At 43.8% G+C, this 22,625-nt stretch overlaps 1 protein-coding gene across 1 annotated transcript in view; it reads left to right on the forward strand.

Moving 5' to 3' along the window:
• SPRING1 (SREBF pathway regulator in golgi 1) overlaps positions 1 to 22,214 on the forward strand; it is a 127,561-nt gene extending 105,347 nt beyond the window's left edge. Inside the window, exon 5 of the mRNA XM_060119227.1 lies at positions 22,128 to 22,214. Within this exon, the coding sequence (XP_059975210.1) occupies positions 22,128 to 22,205 (78 nt within the window). The 3' untranslated portion in view covers positions 22,206 to 22,214. The remainder of the gene's footprint in view (positions 1 to 22,127) is intronic.
• The last annotated feature ends 411 nt before the right edge of the window (positions 22,215 to 22,625 follow it).

A 22,625-nucleotide genomic window follows, 5' to 3' on the forward strand; every position in this document is an offset into this window, starting at 1 on the left:
GATTCCACACAGAAGTGATACCATGAAATATTTGTGCTTCTGTGTCTGTCTTATTTCACTTAGCATAATGTCTTCTTGTTGTTGCAAATGGCGGGATCACCTTTTCTTATGGCCTAATAATATTCCTTTGTGTAAATATGCCACGTTTTCTTTAGACATTCATCTGTCAGTGGACACTTAGGTTGTTTCCATATCATGGCTGTTGTGAATAATGCTTCAGTGATCATGGAAGTTCAGATACCTCTTCAAGGTTCTGATTTCATTTCCTTTGGATTTATAACCAGCAGTGAGATTGCTGGGTCATATGGTAGTTCTATTTTTATTTTCTTGAGGAAGGAGGTAGCCCCTTTAAAAAAGAGAGAGAGCTGTTCTAGTCAATATGGGGAGAAACATTTCACTGGAAAAGAGAGAGAAAATTCTTTTTACCAGCCTGGTAGAATTTGAACCAAGCCTAAAGCCATCAATGAATGAATGGCTAAAGAAAATGCATGCATGCATCCACCCATCCATCCACTCATTCATGCATCCATCTATCTACCCATCCATGTATCCATCCATCCATGAATCCATCCATCGACCACTCATCCATCCATCCATCCATCTGTTCATCCATCCATCCATCCAATTGCTCACTCATTCACTCAGCAAACAATTATGGAGTCCCTACCATATGCTTGTACCTTTTCCTGTTTTTACTCTGAGGGTAAACCTAGACCAGCTCTGTGGTCTCCTCCTGGGGTCAGTGGCATGTGGGGGACATACGAGTAACATCTGGAGATGGGATCCAGAAGGTGGGCTTGGGATTCCTGGACAAGAACTGTTAGCAAGGATTGCAACATATTCAGCCAGGGTGAGGCATACAGTTTGTGGCTGAAAACAGAGTTTTTCTCTGAATAAGTCAAACGAGCCTGTCTGGGATCAAATCCACGAGGGCTGGACAATCTGGTCCCAGCAAATTAAAACAACATGGGCACCAGCCAGCTACATTTTGGAAAACAGTATTTGTGTTGTTTTAATCAAGGACACCACCTCCTCTGTCCTTTGCTCTTGACAAAAAGCTCTGAATTGAAATGGGGCAGAATCTATAAGAAAATAAAACAATTCTTGGGCATCCCAGCACAAACTCATTTTCCTTTTCATCATCTTCACAATTTAAGGGCCTCTCTCTATCTCGTTTTACCCTTCTGCCTGCAGGATTATGAGGATTAATGAGCCCATGCCAAGGTAGTGTCTAAGTGACACAAGAGCAACACTGCCCTTTCCATATGAACCCAACCTGTTGCATCCTTCCCACAGGTGGAGAGTCCCTTTTCATAGGGTCTTGGTCCCTGCAGTGACTGTGGGCAGCCAAGGGGGCAGCTTGAGCCCCAGGCTGAGTCTGTGTATTAACTGTGTCTTATTTTCTATATTCTGATGCCTTGAACATCTTGGAACCTTGCTACCCAGGGAGGGACTGCTCCTCCTGGGCTTAGCCAGTTCCTAGAGATAGTGAACAACTAGCCAGGAAGCACGCCTTTCACATGCAGACCAACCAATCCAAAGCTCACATCTCCAACCCTCTTCTTTATGGGGCTCTCACCCTCTGAGCCACTGTCTACCTGCCCTAATCGCACAGGACACACAACTTGGGCAGAGACCCCGTACCCAGGATCTTGCTGAGATTATTCCAACGAGCTCCTCTTGAGCCTGTTTACTCACCTCACCTGCTCCTTCCAGGAGGAACCACAATAACAGTTCTTGCCTGTACTTTTCCCTTACTGCCTCTGCCTCCTGACTGACCCTGGTGCTTCCCCATGTGACCCTGCGTGTTGGGCCCTGCCTCCTGTTTCGAGGGATCTGTGAGTACAGTACACTTCTTACTTCATGACAGTCATTTCTGTGTCTTGAGTGTCTTACCAAACCTGCTGAAAACGAATCCCAGGTACCCTTCATACAGCGTGCTGACTGTCTGTGTGACTGTGGCAGGTCACTGTGCTGTCTTACCTGCAGCCTCCTCTTTCATAAAATGGGGAGAGTGATGTCCAGTGCTTGTGGGGATCGAGCAGGTGACAGAAGTGATTTCCCAGCCTCAAGGAGCACCTCTCCAGAGACCTTCTTTATCCCATCCTCACTGTTCTCTTTTTTTTGGGCCATGCCACACGGCTTGTGCAATCTTAGTTCCCTGACCAGGGATCGAACCCATGACCCCTGCAGTGGAAGCAAGGCGTCTTAACCACTGGACCTCCAGGAGAGTCCCTGTTCTCTTTTCTTTACAACATTTATTTGTAGTTGAAATGGCTCCTTTCTTTCTTAGCCTGCCCCACTCCCACTAGAATGAATGCTTTTGTTCACTGCTGAACACCTAGACCAACGCTTAGACCAGTGCCTGGCACACAGTAGGTGCTCATTTAACAATATGGAATGTGTGTGAACGCGCCTAGCACTTAGCACGCATGCTTGTTGCTTTCCTCCCTCGGTCTTTCGATCTTTTGGGATCCTCTTGCGTGAACTGGCATGGGTTTGGGCCACTTTACAGATTGGAAGCTGTTGAAGGAGATTCTCGTCCTTTCTGCTGGCCTGTAAAGCTTTGTGCTTGTGTGGAGGCTCTTGTCCAAGACACTCAGAGCACTTTATAAACATTGATGACATAAATGGTGTACTTTGTTTGCAGCAGGTGGGGCATGATTTGCCGAAGCAGGATGGTTCCCAGTGAAGCCAAACCTGTTCTGGAAGTGAGTGGAAAGTTTAAGCGCAGTCAGAGACCTCAGGGGCCACTGGGCCGTTTGCCCGGTGACGTCCAGTGAGTGGCTCAGGACAGCGAAGATTCCTGGAAGGCAGCCCCTCACCCCTAGGTACCCCTTCCTCCCTGCACAGCCTCGTGCCCTGGAGCGGGTATTGTTTTGCTCCATTGGCAGAGCTTCCAGAATTGAGTTAAGAGGATTCTTCTGCTGCCAGAAGGCTCCTTGCGTGGATTTATTGAGCCCTCACTTAGTGGAGGCGTTGAGGCTGCAAGTCATATGGTACTCACACTCATTCATCCAACAGAGTCTTCTGAGCATCCAGTCTGGGCAAGGGCTGTGGGCAGAGGGGTGAGGAGACCTGTGAGGGGACAGTGACTCTCACAGAGGAAGTACTTGACTGAGTGCACACAGCACAGGGTCTGTAGGAGCCCAGAGAAGAGGGTTGGGTCAGGACAGGCTTCTTGGAGGTACTCCTGTTGCTTCTGTTGACACCCAGGAGTCTTTTCGTTATAGGTTACAAAACCCCAACTCAAACAGGCTTAAGCCATAAAGAAAATACATTAACTCACAGAATGGGCAAATCCAGGAGGCTCTGGCTTCAGGCATGACTGGATCAAGGGGCTTAGATGAGAGCTCCATCTCTTGGTGCTGTTTCTCTCTGTGCCTTGGCCTGAGTTCCTCCAACCATAGGCAGCCTTTACCCCACTTAGCGGAAAAGATGGCAATTGGAAGCTCCCAGTTCCCATTCTTCTCCTTCTATTCATATGCTTACTTAACCAATATTTACTGAGTTGTGAACAAGACAACGTCTTACAGATTTAGCCAACAGTTAAACTTGTGTTTCTGGGCCAAAGACACATGTGCAAGAATATTCATTATAACATTGTTTATACTAACCAAAGACCAGAAACAACCTAAGCGGCCTCCAGAAAGGGATTGGGTGAGTAAATTATGCAGCAGAAGACTGGATGGCAATTGGAAGAATGAGGTAGATTTATATCAGTAGTTCTCACTCTGGTCAGCTTTACCCCCTGAGGACATATGTCCAAGTCTGGAGACAGTTTTGGTTGTCACACCTGAAGGGAGAGGGGCAGCCCTACTGGTATGTAGGGGGTGGAGGCCAGGGATGCTGCTACACGTCCCACAAAGCATGGCACAGGCCCCACGGTGAAGAGTTAGGCAGCCCACAGTACCAGTGGTGCCTCGACTGAGAAACCCTGCTCTGTATCTGCTGATGCAGGAGTCTGTAGGATGTGTGAAGTTAAAACAAAAGCACCGTGGAAAACAGTCAGTATAGTAGACTACCATTTGTGCAAAACGAGGAGCATATCTATACATGTGCTTCTATATGCATAGAATTATCTCCGGATGAGTAAATAAGAGAGTGGGGAGCCGTGTCTTGTGAGGGCCTGGGGGAGAGAGATTTATTTTCATTGTACAGCTTTTTTTTTTTTTTTTTTCTTTACTGTTGAAATATTTTTAAACCACATACATGGATTCTTTAAAAAACTAAAATATAAAAAGGAGGAAAGTTTGACTCGACGTATCCACATTCCCTGTCTGACCCCTTCCTACCCGCTTCTCCTTTTGAGATGATTAACTTAAGAGCAATCCCTCAAAGTCACAGTTGGAACAGATCTTAGAGATCATCAAATCTGAGCAGTAATCAAAGAGGTTGTGGAAATGCTGGATTAGATGCGTTTAAGTGAGTCTTTTCTAGAGGACTTCTTAGAGCTATTTTTTTCTTTTTACATTATTTATTTATTTATTTATTTATTTTTGGCTGCGTTGGGTCTTCATTGCTGTGCGTGGGCTTTCTCTAGTTGCGGCGAGCGGGGACTACTCTTTGTTGCGGTGAGCGGGCTTCTCATTGCGGTGGCTTTTCCTGTTGTGGAGCACGGGCTCCAGGCACGCGGGCTTCAGTAGTTGTGGCGCATGGGCTCAGCTGTGGCTCGCAGGCTCTAGAGCGCAGGCTCAGTAGTTGTGGTGCACGGGCTTAGTTGCTCAGCAGCATGTGGGATCTTCCCAGACCAGGGCTCGAACCTGTGTCCCCTGCACTGGCAGGTGGATTCCCAACCACTGTGCCACCAGGGAAGCCCCTTCTTAGAGCTTTTAATGCAAGAGTATGACTGGTGGTCTCTGAGGGGGTGCGCTGTACAGAATTAGCAGATGTCCTGACTCCTTTAGCAGGGCCCTAGGGTGGCCATAACAAAGCACCATGAACTGGGGGGCTTAAAACAACAGAAGTTTGTTGTCTTACAGTTCTGGAGGCTAGGAGTTTGAAATCGGAATGGCAGAAGAGCCATGAAGTCTCTAGGGACGGACCCTTCCTTGCTTCTTTGTAGCTTCCGACAGTCTCTGGCAATCTTTGGCATTCCTTGGCCTGCAGCTACATCCCTGTGATCTCTGCCTTCATCACCATAAGACCTTCTTTCTGTGTGTCTGTCTTCACATGGCTGTCATCTTATAAGGACACCAGTCATACTGGACTAGGGGCCTCCCCTACTCCACTGTGATTTTATTTTAGCTAATTACAATTACTCTATTTCCAAATAAGGGAACACTCTGAAAGTCTGCGAGTTAAGACTTCAGTGTTTCTTTGGCTGGGCGGTGGGGGGGGGGGGGACACAATTTAACTCTTCACAGTTCCTAAGCATACACATATGTAAATAGTTTTTCCATTTCATTTCAAAAGACTACTGTTCTTCTGATTATGTTTCAAGAAACGTGGATCTCATATAGTTCCTTCACTTTGCAGTTGAGGCATCTGAGGCCCAGAGAGGGACAGTCACTAGCTCAAGATCACACAGCAGATTAGGGCCAGGGCTAAAATGAAAATCTAGGTCACCGCTCTCCTGGAGAAGAGAGTCAGTGAACCCTGTCTGTCCTCGATAGGAGCTGCTCTTTATATATGAGGCTGCGACTGACTGGTGATCAAGCAGTCAGCATTCGTCAATTCATCAACTCATCCACCCACCCATCCACCCACCTACCATTCCACTGCTTTATCTCCCAACGTGCAAGCAAAGCTACCTGATGGAGCAGTTCCTACTCCTATGGACATGGGTCTTATTTCTGAATGTTCCCAAGTGTGTTCTCTGGGACTCTAGGTTGTATGTGATAGAAACCACCATAGGCTGTTGAAGCCATAAGAAGAATTTATTGGCTCATGTATCACAGGAGACACAGCTGGATCCAGGAGATGAAACAACGCCATCCTCGTCCTCCCTCTCTCCTCCTCTCGGTCCTTCTTCCCTTGTGTTGGCATCATTTTCAGACACACTTGCTCCGTGGTGGGAAGCACGGTTCTGGCAGCTCCAGACTCACCAGTGCTGAAAGGAGAGTCTTCCCTTTCCCCAGGCTCCCACCAAGGTCCCGAGGAGGGCTTGCTGCCCACACCCCAGAACCTATTCCTATAGCCAAGAGTATTTGGTTCTCTGCTTGGCCAGACCTGGAGCAGGTGAGTGGGGTCAGCTCCACCTGAACCACGATGTCTGAGAATGGGAGTGTACTCATTCTCCTCAAAGGTGCTAGTCAGGTGAAACACAGTGGTGGGTTAGCTCTGCTGCCCCTTTGCTGACTCTTCAGCAAATACACAGTTACTTACAGTGGTGACTGGGTGGAGACCAAAAGGCTCTGGGCAGCCCCATTCCCACTGCTGCGGGCCAATTTGAACCATGGGCTCTTTGGTCTCCTCTGTGTTTCTCTTGACTCTTTTCACTCTAATGGATGTTTACTTTTCTATCCCCCACCCATAACCAGACTGTAAACTCCTTGAAGGGCCCTGGTTTATTCCCCTTTGCAAATCAGTATGTAGTACAGCAGGCACAGAGTAGGCTCTCAGTAAATGCGCATTGAATTGGGAATCTCTCATAGGTCCACGGATGTCCTAGGTACTCCATAAAATTTTGCTGAATGAATTAGTGAATGATTGTATGGTTGTGTGGATGGATGGATGGATGGACGCATAGGTGGATGGACACATGGATAAATGGACGGACAGACACATGAATAGGTGGTGGGTAGATGAATAGATGGGTGGATGGCTGGATGGCTGGACGGATGGATCAACTGACTGATGCATTGATGCATGGGTAGATGCATGAATGGATGAATGGATAGGTGAACAAGTTGACATATGGATGCATGGATGGAGAGGTGAGTTGACAGGTGCTATCATGATCATCACTCTGTCACAGCCTCCACTGCAAAGAGCAACTCCTATCAAGGGCAAGAAACTCACTGATTCTTTCATTGTTTGGCTACCTGTCTGATTTCTGTAACACCACCTGGTCACTTTCATTTACAAGACAAGGTGTTAGTGCTCATTTGCCTCGTGAATTTCATCCTGATTCTACTGTTGATCATCACAGACAGTAATGAACCATGCTGCAGAGGACAAGGACCCAGCTGCCTGCTCAAAAAGAGAAGGAAACGGTTAAGAAGTAGGAGCTGTGTGCCCCCCTCTCTCTTCCTGTAGACAGACTTTATCCATACGGTAGTGGAGATGGCCGGGGTAATCCTCAAATCACATCCTTCCAGCTCTGTAGAGTGGCAGCTCTCTTACCCTGGCTTGTACAAACCAGGAGAAGGACCCAGGCACCCTGGATCTGATGCTCTGGAGACAGCCCTGCCATGACTTTCCTAAATGCGCTGCCCGATGGAGACTCAGCCTGCCTCCACTTCAGATGGAGTCGATCCCAGCAGGGAGAGCATAGCACTGTGCCCTGTGGAACTCTGGCTTCCCTCCTCCCCTTGCTCTTGCCCTCATGCCTCCCGGGAAAGGGGCCAACTCAGCAGTCAGCCTCAGAGGGAAACCCTCTTGGGAAACAGCCCAGAGGGACCACCTGCACTGGCAGGCAGCAGAGCTGTTGGTAGCTGGGCAGCCCTCTGGAGTCCAGCTTGCCAGTCAGAGAGTGCTCACCATCAAGCACAGCAGACCCACCGTCTCACTTAGGTGTCAGCTCTTGTGAGGTTCAGTGAAATAGTTTGCTGGATGCTGAGCGGAAAGGCTCTTTCCCGCTGCCTCTGCCATGCTCTCCACGGGGCGCTGTACAAGAGCAGTGTGCATTCAGCTCCTCCTATGTGCCAGGCTCCCTCCTACCCGCGTGAGACAGCTATTAATATCCCCACTTTACGAAAGAGAAAATGGGCTCAGAGAGATGCGTGGACTCACTCGTGTTCGTGCACGAGCCAAGACTCAATCTGGGGCTCCCTGCAAGTTCACAGCCACGTCTGTGGACTGGTGTGGCCAGGACTTCAATGATGCTCACTGCTGGTCCATTTTGGAGTTGAATCAATGGAAACCTCACTTAGCTATTTATCTTCTGTATCAGCAATTCATGAAGCATCATAGCCTATGAGGGAGACAAGTGGCCCACGGAAACAAAGATTGATGCTAAAAACTGGAAATGAGTCAGTGTTAAGCACTTGTGTGCCCTTTCTGTTTTGGCTGCTGAAATTGAGTAAAAAGCATGGGACCCTGGGAGAAGTGATGTGAGGATCCCTAAGAGCTCCCATCACCTAACAGCTCCTTGGTTTCCTGAGATTTCACCTGGAGACCTTCGTTTCTTAGGGTCTGAAATCCTTTTTGATTTTCGAAAGACTTTAATTAAAATGACAATACCTCTGAGAATGGTCAGTCAGGGTTTGAGCCTGTGCATCAGCTTAGAGCTTAAGCAAAGGAGCAGAGAGTGTGGCCTTAGGAAAGGGCACACGATGCACAAAGGTGAATGGGAAGCAGGTGCAGACCCTGAAAAGAGGACCGACTTTGCCTCCATCATGATTTCACCCAAGCCCAGCTGAAAAGGGAGAATATTGTGTCGGCTATTTATTGGTGCATTACAGATTATTCTGACACTTAGAAGCTTAAAGCAACAATAAACATTTATCATCGCATACAGTTTCTGTGGGTCAGAAATCTGAAGATGGTTAGCGAGGTGGTTCTGACTCCTGCTCTCTCAGGAGGGAGTGGGTGGGAGCTGGGGCTGCAGTCTCTTCTGAAGGCTTGGCTGGGGCTGGAGGATCAGCTCCAAGTGACTCACTCACATGGCTGTTGGCAAGATGATGCTGGCCAATGGCAGGAGGCCTCAGTTCCTCTCCACATTGACGTCCCCCTAGGGCTGCTTGAGCATCCTCACAACATGGTGGCTGGCTTCCCTCAGAGCAAATGAGCTGAGAGAGGGAGAGAGAGAGAGAAGAAGGAGGAGGCTGCGATGTCTTTGACCTTGGCTTAGCAGTCTCACTCCATTTCTGCAATATCCTACTGGTTCCACTATTCATTGCGGGAGAGTCCCACACAAAGGTGTGAAAACCAGGTGGTGAGATTATTGGGGACCGTCTTGGACACCGACCCGTGGCTTCTGCAGTCATCCTCTTTATTTTACAAGTGACAAAATGGAAGCATGAAGAGCTTACCTGAACACATCCTGGATTTTTTTGTGAGTCAGGGGTCACGTCTGATTGTTCACTATAACATTCCTGGAAGTGCCTACAACAGTGTCCAGCATTTAGTGGCTGTTCAATAAACACTCACTGAATGAGACGTGTGAATGAACTCATGCTTGAGAAAGTAAAGTGGTTCTTGAAACCTAGTCCATTTTATTTACTGTCCCATTCGATGTCTTTAGGGAGCAGGGATCGAGGAGGAGGATTTTGCATTGCTAGATTTCTCATATCATTGACTTTGTGTGCACGTACGTGTTATCGTGGCCTATCGTTCGTTCAGTCCTCTGTTTCTTTAAGACCCGAGTCTTCTGGTGCGTTGTTGAAGGGAAGGGGTTTGCAGAAACCCCACAGGGAGGAGCCCTCCCCTTCTTTGGATGAAAAAAGGGTCACTGTACTTGCAATAGAGTTATAACTGGTTACCAGATTTAAACATAGGGCCTCTCCTATGTCAAAACCTCAGAGCAGAGAGATTATATTTATGGGTAGCATATATATAAATGTATGTATAATTTATGCAATATTTCTCCTATTCGCACTCTCTACTTAAGCTATCCATTAAAGCCCATCACATTAATTTAATTGAAGAATTCTGGGAGAATTGTATTAGTTTTCTTCCCATTAAATTAACATTACAGGCTTTAAATAGATGTCCTGGATGCCTATTGTTGCTAACAAAATTATTATGCAAATTGAAATCTGCCCTTTCTGGATTTGGCCACCAGCTTCTCACCCTCCTCCTCTTTCCGTGACCCCGTTAATTTAATTGCCCTTTCCCCTGAGTTCCCAGGCCACAGAAGTGGGACAGGAACCCTGGCCTAAGCCAGAGGCTCCGAGCGGGACTGGGGGGCCGGGTCTGGGCTCAGCAGAGCAGGTTAGAGTTTTAGACTCTGGTCTCCAAGGCCCTTGTGAAAACACTCTTATCCCAAGAAAGAGAAAAAGGGTGGGCGGTCTTTCCCAGGCCCCTCTGTGGCCAAAATTGTGCTTAGTATTAAAGAGGATGGCGTGTAAGTCAGAGGGGCTGGGTTTGAAATTAGATTCCGCCCCTTAGTGAGCCTGAGATTTTGGGCAAATTTCCTAACCTCTATAAAACCAAAACAACCACCCCTCCCTCAAGGGAAGCTGAAGGAGGATGTGAAATAATGGACAGTGCCTGCCTGGAGCAGGTGCCCCTGAAGGGTTGCTATTATCATTTATCATTCACTCGTTCATTCACCCATTCATTCAGGAAGTAGTCTTGGAGCCCACTGGGCTGGGTGCAGGGGCTGTGGCGAGAAGCAGATGACCCAGCTCTCTGATCTCCTGTAACTTGTATGGTGGGGTGGGGGTGGGGAATAAACAAGTAAGTAATATGATTGTGCATAGAGGTAGGTGTTATTGCTATTATTAGCAAGTCAGACGTGTGTTTAAAAAGTGAAAAATGGGGCTTCCCTGGTAGCGCAGTAGTTGGGAGTCCACCTGCCGATGCAGGGGACACGGGTTCATGCCCCGGTCCGGGAAGATCCCACATGCCGCGGAGTGGATAGGCCCGTGAGCCATGGTCGCTGGGCCTGCGCGTCCGGAGCCTGTGCTCCACAACGGGAGAGCCACATCAGTGAGAGACCCGCGTACGGCAAAAAAAAAAAAAAAAGTGAAAAATGCAGTTCTGCTAATTAATCAATCACGCTGATTTGCCTGCTCCACTTAAACCTCCAGGAAGTAGAACCGGCCGTTTCCCTTGGGCTGGATCCCAGAAGCCTGGTTAATCCCTGGGTACTAGTTGGAAGGAGCTTTTTCTTTAACGTGAGCTGCTAGATGGCTGGAAACAGAAGCTGAGTGACAGGGACTCTGGAGCAAGGAGATCTCTTTCTGAAATTGGCCATATTCCAGTTTTGGATGGGGTAGCGGTTCCCCCAGCCCTGCTTTGGGTCTTATCTCTCTGAACAAAGCTCGTGAAGTGATCCCCAGCTAATCTCTCTGATGAACACCAAGACATCACTACCCTTCAAGAGTATCCAAGGGGGATGTCTTATCTCATCTTTCCCATCTGTTTGATCTCCGGGAGTCTTTCTCCTTTCATGAATGGGCTCTTCCATTTGCATAGACACTAAGTAGATTGAAATGAGGTTTGAAAAAGGAACGTCAAAGCTTCCTTTGTCTTTGGGGTTTGCAAACGCACCCCTGAAATACACAGCAGGGGTGGAAACCAGCCTACTCCGGTCCACAGGTTAGTTCTCCCAGTGAAACTAGTGCTAAGCTAGAGCCTGGAAAGATGGGTCCCTTGGCTGGGCAGTTCTAGCTCAGGGTATCTCCTATGGCTAGGGCGGGGGTCACCTAGAAGTTTTCATGCTCATGTCTGGCATCTGGATTGGGAAGACTTGTACAGCTGGGGGCTGGAACAGCTGGGCTTCTTGGATGTATATTACATCTCAATGCGGTCTCTCCAGCATGGTGGCTTTAGGGCAGCGGGATATCTTACATGGTGGCCAAGGCACCCAAAGCAGATGTCCTGAGACAGAGAGAACCAGGTGGAACCCCTATCACTTTCTGTGACCTGTCCTTGGAAGTCATGCTGTCACTTCTGCTGCCTTCTGTTGGTTGAGGCGGTCAGGGGGGCCAGCCCAGGTTGAAAAGAGGGAAAACAGACTCTACCTCTTGATGGCAAATGGCAAGATTCTGGAAGAACACAAGGGACTGAAAATATTGCAGTGGGTAATGTTTACTCCTAAACATTCCTGGTTGAGATTATTAGGATGGTTGTAGACTCAGATGTGCAAGGTAAAACAAGAACATTTCTAGGAGAACGTCTTCATGACTTCAGGATAGGCAAATGTGACATAATAAGACATATGTATTGGACTCTGTGTCTGTTTCCTGACACAGCTCCTAAATCCCTTGGAATTTCCTGAGTGATAGTAGGTTCTTTTGTTGTAATGAAGCAACTCTTCGTGGTCTCCTGGATAGCTTCAGGATGGGGCTGGTCATCAAAAAGATCAAGCTATGATTAGAGGCTTGGAACTTTCAAACCCACTGTACATCCTCTGGGGAGAGGGGAGGGGCTGGAGACTGAGTTTAAAGCCAATCATGCCTATATGATGAAGCCTCCATAAAAATTTCTAAACTGTGGGTTCTGGAGAGCTTCTGAGTGGATGAACGCATCATATTTCAGGGAGTGGAGCATCCCTACTCCATGGGGATAGAAGCTTCTGTGATTGTGACTCTTCTAGATCTCACCCTATGTACCTCTTCATCTGGTTGTTCATCTATATCCTTTATAAGTAAATGTTTCCCTGAATTTTGTGAGCTGTTCCAGCAAATTATCAAATGTGGGGAGTGGGAACTCCTGACTTTTTAGCCAAGTCAGACAGAATTTTGGGTACCTGGGGCAACCATTACTTTTGACAGGCATCTGACTGGGGATAATCTTGTGGGACTGAGCCCTTAACCTGAGGAGTTTGATGCTAAATGTGTGTAGTTGGTGTCAGAATTGAATTAAATTATAGGACACCCAGTTTGTGTCCCCAAGTTGGAAAATTGGTTGGTTTTGGGGAAAAAAATACAACACATTTGGTTCAGAAGTGTTGTGAGTATAGAAACAGTTTTCCTTTAACAAATATTTCTGAAACAGGGCACACACACAGCTAACCAGAAAAAACAATTGATCAGTTGTTCATTAAAATTAAGAACTTCTGTTCATCAAAAGACTCCATTAAGACAATGAAAATGTAAACCACAGAGTGGGAGACGATAGTTGGAATAAAGATATCAACGGAGGACTCATATTCAGAGCATTTCAAGAACTCCCGTAAATCAATAAGGAAAAGAAAATCAATCCATTTTTTTAAATGAGCAAAACATATGAATATGATTTTCATAAAAGAGGAATCCAAAGGGCCAATAAACCTGTCAAAGAGTCAACATCATTAGTAATTAAGGGAATATGATTCAAACCGCAAAGAATTTTTATATGAGTAAAAGCTTTTAGCTGGACACCTAACATTTTTTAACTTTACCGTATATAAATTTTACACATACACATACAAGAATGGCTAAAATTACAAAGAAAGAAATCTGTCAATACCAAGTGTTGGCAATGCTGGGAGCTGCCAGAACACTCATATACTTAAGATAGGAGGGCAGATTAGGACACCAACTTTGGAAAGTTACTTATTCAGTGTTTACAAAAACCGGTTGTAGCACATGTACTCTAGGATTATGCTCAATAGCAATAAGTAAATGTGTGCACCAAAAGACATGGCTAAGAATACTCATAGTGACATTATTTGTATTAGCCCTGTCTTAGTCCATTCAGGCGGCTATAACAGAATATCATAGACTGAGTGTCTTATAAAAAACAGACATTTATTTCTCACAGTTCTGTTGGCTGGGAAGTCCAAGATCAAAGTTTCAGCCAAGTTAGTGTCCAGTGAGGGTCCACTTCCTGGTTCATAGATGGCCATCTTCTCACTGTGTCCTCACATGGTGGAAGGGACAGAGATCTCTCTAGGTCTGTTTTATAAGGGCACTAATTCCATTCATGAGGGCTCTACCCTTATGACCTAATTACCTTCCCCAAACCCCACCCCTTAATACCATCACAATGGGGATTAGGTTTCAGCATAAGAATTTTAGAGGGACACAAACATTCAGTCTATAGCAAGCCCCAAACTGGAGACAACTCAAGTATCATCAATAGCAGAACAGATATATAAAGTGTGACATATTCTTACAATGTGATAATTGCAACACTATGTATAGAATACTGTATAGCGATGAAATTGGACAAACCCACACAATAGCATGGAGGGAACTCTCTCACATATCACTGAGTGAAAGAACGTGCTGTATGATTCAATTTACCTAAAGTTTACAACCAAGCAAAACAAATGATAAGGACAGAAGTAAAATTAGTGGCTATCTTTGGTGGTGGGGGGTGGGGATAACTGGGAGGAGCACAAGGAACACTTTTGGGGTGTTGGTAATGTTCTACATCTTAACCAGGGTGGTAGTTAGAAAGATGTGTTCACTTTGTAAAAATTCATCAGATTGGTGTGCTTTTATCATATGTATATTACGTATACTTCAATGAAATCGTTTGCTTTTTTAAAAAATAGATCTTTATTGGAGTGTAATTGTTTCACAATACTGTGTTAGTTTCTGTTGTACAACAAAGTGAATCAGCCATATGCATACATATATCCCCATATCCCCTCCCTCTTGAGCCTCCCTCCCATCCTTCCTAACCCACCTCTGTAGGTCATCGCAAAGCACTGAGCTGATCTCTCTGTGCTATGCTGCTGCTTCCCACTAGCTATCTATTTTACATTTGGCAGTGTATATATGTCAGTGCTACTCTCACTTCGCCCCAGCTTCCCCCTCCCCCGGCTGTGTCCTAAAGTCCATTCTCTATGTCTACATCGCTATTCCTGCCCTGCCACTAGGTTCATCAGTACTATATATATTTTTTAATTCCATATGTATTTGTTAGTTTACGGTATTTGTTTTTCTCTTTCTGACTTACTTCACTCTGTATGACACTCTAGGTCCGTCCACCTCACTACAAATAACTCAGTTTCATTTCTTTTTATGGCTGAGTAATATTCCATTGTATATATGTGCCACATCTTCTTTATCCATTCATCTGTTGATTGACATTTAGGTTGGTTCCATGTCCTGGCTATTGTAAATAGTGCTGCAATGAACATTGGGGTACATGTCTCTTTTTGAATTATGGTTTTCTCAGGGTATATGCCCAGTGGTGGGGTTGCTGTGTCATATGGTAGTTCTATTTTTAGTTTTTTAAGGAACCTCCATACTGTTCTCCATAGTGGCTGTATCAATTTACATTCCCACCAACAGTGCAGGAGGGTTCCCTTTTCACCACACCCTTTCCAGCATTTATTGTTTCTGGATTTTTTGATAATGGCCATTCTGACCAGTGTGAGGTGATACCTCATTGTAGTTTTGATTTGCATTTCTCTAATAATTAGTGATGTTGAGCATCTTTTCACAAGCTTCTTGGACACCCGTATGTCTTCTTTGGTGAAATGTCTATTTAGGTCTTCCACCCATTTTTTAATTGAATTGTTTGTTTTTTTGATATTGAGCTCCATGAGGTGTTTGTATATTTTGGGGATTAATCCTTTGTCCATTGTTTCATTTGCAAATATTTTCTCCCATTCTGAGGGTTGTCTTTTTGTCTTGTTTATGGTTTCCTTTGCTGTGCAAAAGCTTTTTTAAAATAAATTTATTTATTTATTTATTTATTTATTTATGGCTGTGTTGGATCCTTGTTGCTGCGTGCGGGCTTTCTCTAGTTGCGGTGAGTGGGGGCTACTCTTCGTTGCGGTGTGCTGGCTTCTCATTGTTGTGGCTCACAGGCTCTAGATGTGCGGGCTTCAGTAGTTGTGGCACGTGGGCTCAGTAGTTGTGGCACACGGGCTCAGTAGTTGTGGCACGCGGGACCAGTTGCTCCACGGTACGTGGGATCTTCCTGGACCAGGGCTTGAACCCGTGTCCCTGCATTAGCAGGCGGATTCTCAACCACTGCATCACCAGGGAAGCTGAAGTGCAAAAGCTTTTAAGTTTAATTAGGTCTTATTTGTTTATTTTTATTTTTATTTCCATTACTCTACGAGGTAGGTTAAAAAAGATCTTGCTGTGGTTTGTCAAAGAATTTTTCCCTATGTTTTCCTCTAAGAGTTTTATAGTGTCTGGTCTTACATTGAGGTCTTTAAACCATTTGGAGTTTATTTTTGTGTATGGTTTTAGATAGTGTTTTAACTTCATTCTTTTACATGTAGCTGTCCAGTTTTCCCAGCACCACTTATTGAAGAGGCTGTCTTTTCTCCATTGTATGATCTTGCCTCCTTTGTTGTAAATTAGGCGACCGTAGGTGCATGGGTTTATCTCTGGGTTTTCTATCCTGTACCATTGATCTATATTTCTGTTTTTGTACCAGTACCATACTGTCTTGATTACTGTAGCTTTTTTTTTTTTTTTTTTTTGGCTGCATTGGGTCTTCATTGCTGCACGCAGGCTTTCTCTAGTTGCAGCGAGTGGGGGCTACTCTTCATTGCGGTGCACAGGCTTTTTATTGCAGGGGCTTCTCTTGTTGCAGAGCACGGGCTCTAGGCAGGTGTGCTTCAGTACTTGTGGCACGAGGGCTCAGTAGTTGTGGATCGCAGGCTCTAGAGCGCAGGCTCAGTAGTTGTGGCGCACAGGCTTAATTGTTCCACGACATGTGGGATCTTCCGAGACCAGCGTTCGAACCCGTGTCCCCTGCATTGGCAGGCAGATTCTTAACCACTGCGCCACCAGGAAAGCCCCTTGATTATTGTAGCTTTGTAGTATAGTTTGAAGTCAGGGAAGCTGATTCCTCCAGCTCCGTTTTGCTTCCTCAACATTGCTTTGGCTATTCGGGGTCTTTTGTGTTTCTATATGAATTGTAAATTTTTTTGTTCTAATTCTGTGAAAAATGCCATTGGTAGTTTGATAGGGACTGTATTGAATCTGTAGATTGCTTTGGGTAGTTCAGTCATTTTCACAATATTGATTCTTGCAATCCAAGAACATGGTATATTTCTTCATCTGTTTACGTCATCTTTGATTTCTTTCATCACTGTTTTGTAGTTTTCTGAGTACAAGTCTTTTGCCTCCTTAGGTAGGTTTATTCCTATTTATTCTTTTTGTTGCAACAGTAAATGGGATTGTTTCCTTATTTTCTCTTTCTGATTTTTCGTTGTTAGTGTATAGGAATGCCAGAGATTTCTGTGCATTACTTTTGTATCCTGCAACATTACCAAATTCATTGATTAGTTCTAGTAGTTTTCTGGCAGCATCTTTAGGATTTTCTGTGTATAGTATCATGTCATCTGCAAATAGTGACAGTTTTACTTCTTCTTTTCCAATTTGTATTCCTTTTATTTCTTTTCTTCTCTGATTGCCATGGCTAGGACTTCCAAAACTGTGTTGAATAAGAGTGGCAAGAGTGGGCATCCTTGTCTTGTTCTGATTTTAGAGCAAATGGTTTCAGTTTTTCACCATTGAGTATGATGTTTGCTGTGTGTTTGTCATATATGGCCTTTATTATGTTGAGGTAGGTTCCCTCTATGCCCGTTTTCTGGAGAGTTTTTTTATCATAAATGGGTGTTGAATTTTGTCAAAAGCTTTTTCTGCATCTATTGAGATGATCATATGGTTTTTATTCCTTAATTTGTTAATGTTCTGTATCACATTGATTGATTTGCTTATATTGAAGAATCCTTGCATCCCCGGGATAAATCCCACTTGATCATGGTGTGTGATCCTTTTAATGTGTTGTTGGATTCTGTTTGCTAGTATTTTGTTGAGGACTTTTGCATCTATGTTCCTCAGCGATATTGGCCTGTAGTTTTCTTTCTTTGTGACAACTTTGTCTGGTTTTGGTATCAGGGTGATGGTGGCCTCATAGAATGAGTTTGGGAGTGTTCCTTCCTCTGCAATTTTTTGGAAGAGTTTGAGAAGGATGGGTGTTAGCTCTTCTCTAAATGTTTCATAGAATTCGCCTATGAAGCCATCTGGTCCTGGACTTTTGTTTGTTGGAAGATTTTTTTTTTTTTTCCGGTACGTGGGCCTCTCACTCTTGTGGCCTCTCCCGTTGCGGAGCACAGGCTCTGGACGCACAGGCTCAGCGGCCATGGCTCACGGGCCTAGCCGCTCCACGGCATGTGGAATCTTCTGGACCGGGGCACGAACCCGTGTCCCCTGCATCGGCAGGCGGACTCTCAACCACTGCGCCACCAGGGAAGCCCGGAAGATTTTAAATTACAGTTTCAATTTCATTATTTGTGATAGGTCTGTTTATATTTTCTAATTCTTCCTGATTTAGTCTTGGAAAATTGTACCTTTCCAAGAATTTGTCCGTTTCTTCGTGGTTGTCCATTTTATTGGCATATAGTTGTTTGTAGTAGTCTCTTATAATCCTTTGTATTTCTGCAGTGTCAGTTGTGATTTCTCCTTTTTCATTTCTAATTTTATCGATTTGTGTCCTCTCCCTTTTTTTCTTGATGAGTCTGGTTAAGGGTTTATCAATTTTTTTATCTTCTCAAAGAACCAGCTTTTAGTTTTATTGATCTTTGCTATTGTTTTCTTCATTTCTATTTCATTTATTTCTGCTCTGATCTTTATGATTTCTTTCCTTCTGCTGACTTTGGGTTTTCTTTGTTCTTCTTTCTCTAGTTGCTTTAGGTGTAGGGTTAAATTATTTATTTGAGATTTTTCTTATTTCTTGAGGTGAGATTGAATTGCCATAAGCTTCCCTCTTAGAACTGCTTTTGCTGTGTCCCATAGGTTTTGGGTCATTGTGTTTTTGTTGTCATTTGTCTCTATGTATTTTTTTATTTCTTCTTTGATTTCTTCAGTGATCTCTTGGTTTTTTAGTAGTGCACTGTTTAGCCTCCATGTATTTGTGGTTTTTACAGTTTTTTTCCAATAATTGATTTCCAATCTCATAGCGTTTTGGTCAGAAAAGATGCTTGATATGATTTCAATTTTCTTAAATTTTCCAAGGCTTGATTTGTGACCCAAGCAAGATGTGATCTATCCTGGAGGATGTTCCGTGTGCACTTGAGAAGAAAGTGTATTCTTCCACTTTTGGGTGGAATGTTCTGTAAATATCATTTAAATCTATCTGGTCTGTTGTGTTATTTTAAGCTCGTGTTTCCATATTTATTTTCTGTTTGGATGATCTGTCCATTGGTGTAAGTGGAGTGTTAAAGTCCCCTACTATTATTGTGTTACTGTCGATTTCCCTTTTCACAGTTGTTAGCATTTGCCTTATGTATTGAGGTGCTCCTATGTTGGATGCATAAAGATTCACAATTGTTATATCTTCTTCTTGGATTGATCCCTTGACTGTTATGTAGTGTCCTTCCTTATCTCTTGTAACAGTCTTTATTTTAAAGTCTATTTTATCTGATACGGGTATTGCTACTCCAGCTTTCTTTTTTTTTTTTTTTTTTTTTGTGGTACGCGGGCCTTTCATTGTTGTGGCCTCTCCCATTGCGGAGCACAGGCTCCGGACGCGCAGGCTCAGCGGCCATGGTTCACGGGCCCAGCCGCTCCGCGGCATGTGGGATCTTCCCGGACCGGGGCACTAACCCGTGTCCCCCGCATTGGCAGGCGGACTCTCAACCACTGCACCACCAGGGAAGCCCTCCAGCTTTCTTTTGATTTCCATTTGCGTGGAATATCTTTTTCCATTCCTTCACTTTCAGTCTGTATGTGTTCCTAGGTCTGAAGTGGGTCTCTTGTAGACAGCATATATATGGGTCTTGTTTTTGTAGCCATTCAGCCAGTCTGTGTCTTTTGGTTGGGGCATTTCCATTCAAGGTTATTATCAATATGTATGTTCCTATTACCATTTTCGTAATTGTTTGGGGTTTGTTTTTGTGGGTATTTTTCTTCTCTTGTGCTTCTCACCTAGAGAAGTTTCTTTAGCATTTGTTGTAAAGCTGGTTTGGTGGTGCTGAATTCTCTTAGCTTTTGCTTGTCTGAAAAGCTTTTGATTTCTCTATCAAATCTGAATGATATCCTTGCTGGGTAGAGTAATCTTGGTTGTAGGTTTTTCTCTTTCATCACTTTAAATATATCTTGAAGTATACTTCAATGAAATAGTTTGCTTTTAAAAAATAATTATGTCCATGTTCTGTAGCAGCGGTCAGCAAACTCTAGCCCCTGTGTCAAATCCACTCATTACCTGTTTTATAAATAAAGGTTTTTTTAAAATATTTATTTATTTATTTATTGTGGTTGCGCTGGGTCTTAGTTGCGGCATGTGGGATCTTTAGTTGCAGCATGCAGACTTCTTAATTGTGGCATGCGGACTCTTAGTTGTGGCATGCAGACTCGTAGCTGTGGCATGCATGCGGGATGTAGTTCCACAACCAGGGATCGAACCCAGGCCCCCTGCATTGGGAGCGTGGAGTCTTACGCACTGGACCACCAGGGAATTCTCTATAAATAAAGTTTTATTGAGACATAGCCATTCCCATTTCATCTACATACTGTCTATGGCTGTTGATGTGCTACAGTGACAGAGTTAAGTAGTTGTGACAGAGACCAAGTGGGCCACAAACCCTAACATACATACTATTTGGTCTTTTACAGAAAAAAATTTGCTGACTCCTTTTCTATAGCCTATCACTTTGGGGTTTCATTCAATCCTTCTGTGTATATTAGAGAAGAGTCAGGACTGTTTTTCAAGGAAAATGTCAGCCCTATTAAAGGGCTCTCCTTCAGTCTACTCCCTTGCATAGTTGGGGTGCCTTCTATTAGCTGTATATCTCCTTGGGTTTAGTGCTTTAAGATCCCAGACCAGAAGGCCAGCACCACTCTGCCTTCCAGTGATTGTCAAAGTAATTTGATTTGCTTTGAATTTCCTGTCCTAATTCTGTTTTTAAAAATTCTGGTCATTTGAATTGCAAAAGTAATACAAATCTTTTGTAACATTTCAAATAATAAAGTATCTAAAATAAAATTAATAGTCTCACCACTCCTCTCCAATCCAGCTCCCTGATGCAATCAGTGTTAGCAATTAGGTATAAATGTTTCCCTACTGTTTTCTTTATTTATAAAAACATATAGAAACCCACCTACTGGGTGTGACATTTTTTGGTCTTTTTTTTTTTAATAAAAATAGGATCACATTTGCTTTTATTCTATTTAACAAGGTGTCACAGGCATATCTCCCAGTCAATGTGTACAATTTTATTTTATAATTTTTGGTATCTGTACTGTGTTCCTTAATAGAAATACATCCTGATTTTTTCCAACCATTTTCCTATTAATGTACATTCAGATTGCTTCCAGGTTTTTTTTTTTTTTTTAACTATTACAAATGATGCTGTAATATACTTCTTCATATATTTATGTCTTTATACACTGGCATTTTCATTTCTGGTGGATATATTCCCAGAAGTGGGAGTGCCGGGCTACAGTTTAGATTTTCAAAAATACCAACAGTTGATTTTCCACCACTTTATAATAATTTACAGTCCTCCCCCAATGGTGTTTGAGAGAACTAGATTCCTTACACCCTCGCCAGCTTTGGATGTTACACATATTTTCCATTTTTGCCAATCTGATGGGTAAAAAATAGTATCTCATTGTTCTCATTTGCATTTCCCTGACAAGTGAGCCTGAGCATCTTTTCATATGTTTATTGAATATTTGCATTTCTGCTTCTGTGAATTTCTGTAGCCTTGGCCCATATTTCTACCAGGTTATTGGTCTTTTCCTTATTAATTTGTAGGATCATTTTATAACCTAAGCATATTAACTCTTTATTAATTATATGGCTGCAAATATTTTCTTTGTTTATCATATGTTTTGCCATGGCTCTGCTTTTGATTAAAAAAAAAATTAAATTTCTGCCCACTAGGTTCTTGCTAAGAATATAACTAAAACTGTTAACTTTTCAATTCTTATCAGAATGTCAGCTCTGAGAAATAATATATCTGGAGCTTTATTTAAGCAGTGGTTCTCAAACATTTTCTAATTTAAGTAACCGAACCACCCCCCCCTTTTTTTCCAAATTCATTCTTGGGTTGAAAAAAGAGAAACTGATGTGGTTGAATTGGGCCTGGGGGCTCAGATCTCTGCCTGAGAGGGGCCTCTTCCCCTCTCTTCCAGCAGCCCCTGAGACACTGGGGGAACCACTGGTGCTCCATGGAACCTAGTTTGAGAATCGATCTTAAAGGCTCTGCAGTCTCTCCATTCATTTCATTAGTTTTCTATCATGTGTTCTGTAGAATATTAAGTAGGATATTTACAAGTGCTTTGTGAAGAAAGGACTCTGAGATTGTTCCATGGCCTGCCAAAATCAGGCACGCTTTCCCTTTTCGAACTAGCTCACACTTGGATTCTTTTGAGATGGAAATGCTAGTGTACCAAGAGACAGAAACTGGACAAAGAGTAACACACACCCTTAATTTCTTTTCACAGGCGATGCCAAAACAAACAGACAGTTATTGCCCTTGCTGCTCCCCGCCATCAGCCAAAGGTGCGACTCTTGTTTTCTGACTGGTCTGAGTAAGTACTGCTCATTTAGCGCTCAGTTATGGGTAGCCAAGGACATGGCTATGGTTATGGTAACTGAGGGGTCTTATCTGACACCTACAGAGGTGACCAGCAAAGAAGAGGGGTATGCTGACCCCTTTTTAGTTTCTCAGGGGCAGAAATTGTGGGTTCTTAGTGACGGTCCATCACACCTTTCTTCTGCTTTATTTGGAATTTGAGTGACCAATTTCTTTTCCAAAAATCATTTATTTATTTAAAGTCATGCCTAGAAAAAAAGAGCAAAGAGGAGTTTAAATAAAGGTGCTTTAAGGAAGAGATTTGAACACACTACTTTGTTTCCTTCCTAGGTCCTTTTAAGAAGGGACAAAGGAAAGACATATTGGCATACCTTGCTTAAGAATGGCAGTCTGTTCATCTTACCTG

This window comes from Mesoplodon densirostris, chromosome 15 (genome assembly GCF_025265405.1).
Source record: "Mesoplodon densirostris isolate mMesDen1 chromosome 15, mMesDen1 primary haplotype, whole genome shotgun sequence".
Lineage (NCBI taxonomy): Eukaryota > Metazoa > Chordata > Mammalia > Artiodactyla > Ziphiidae > Mesoplodon > Mesoplodon densirostris.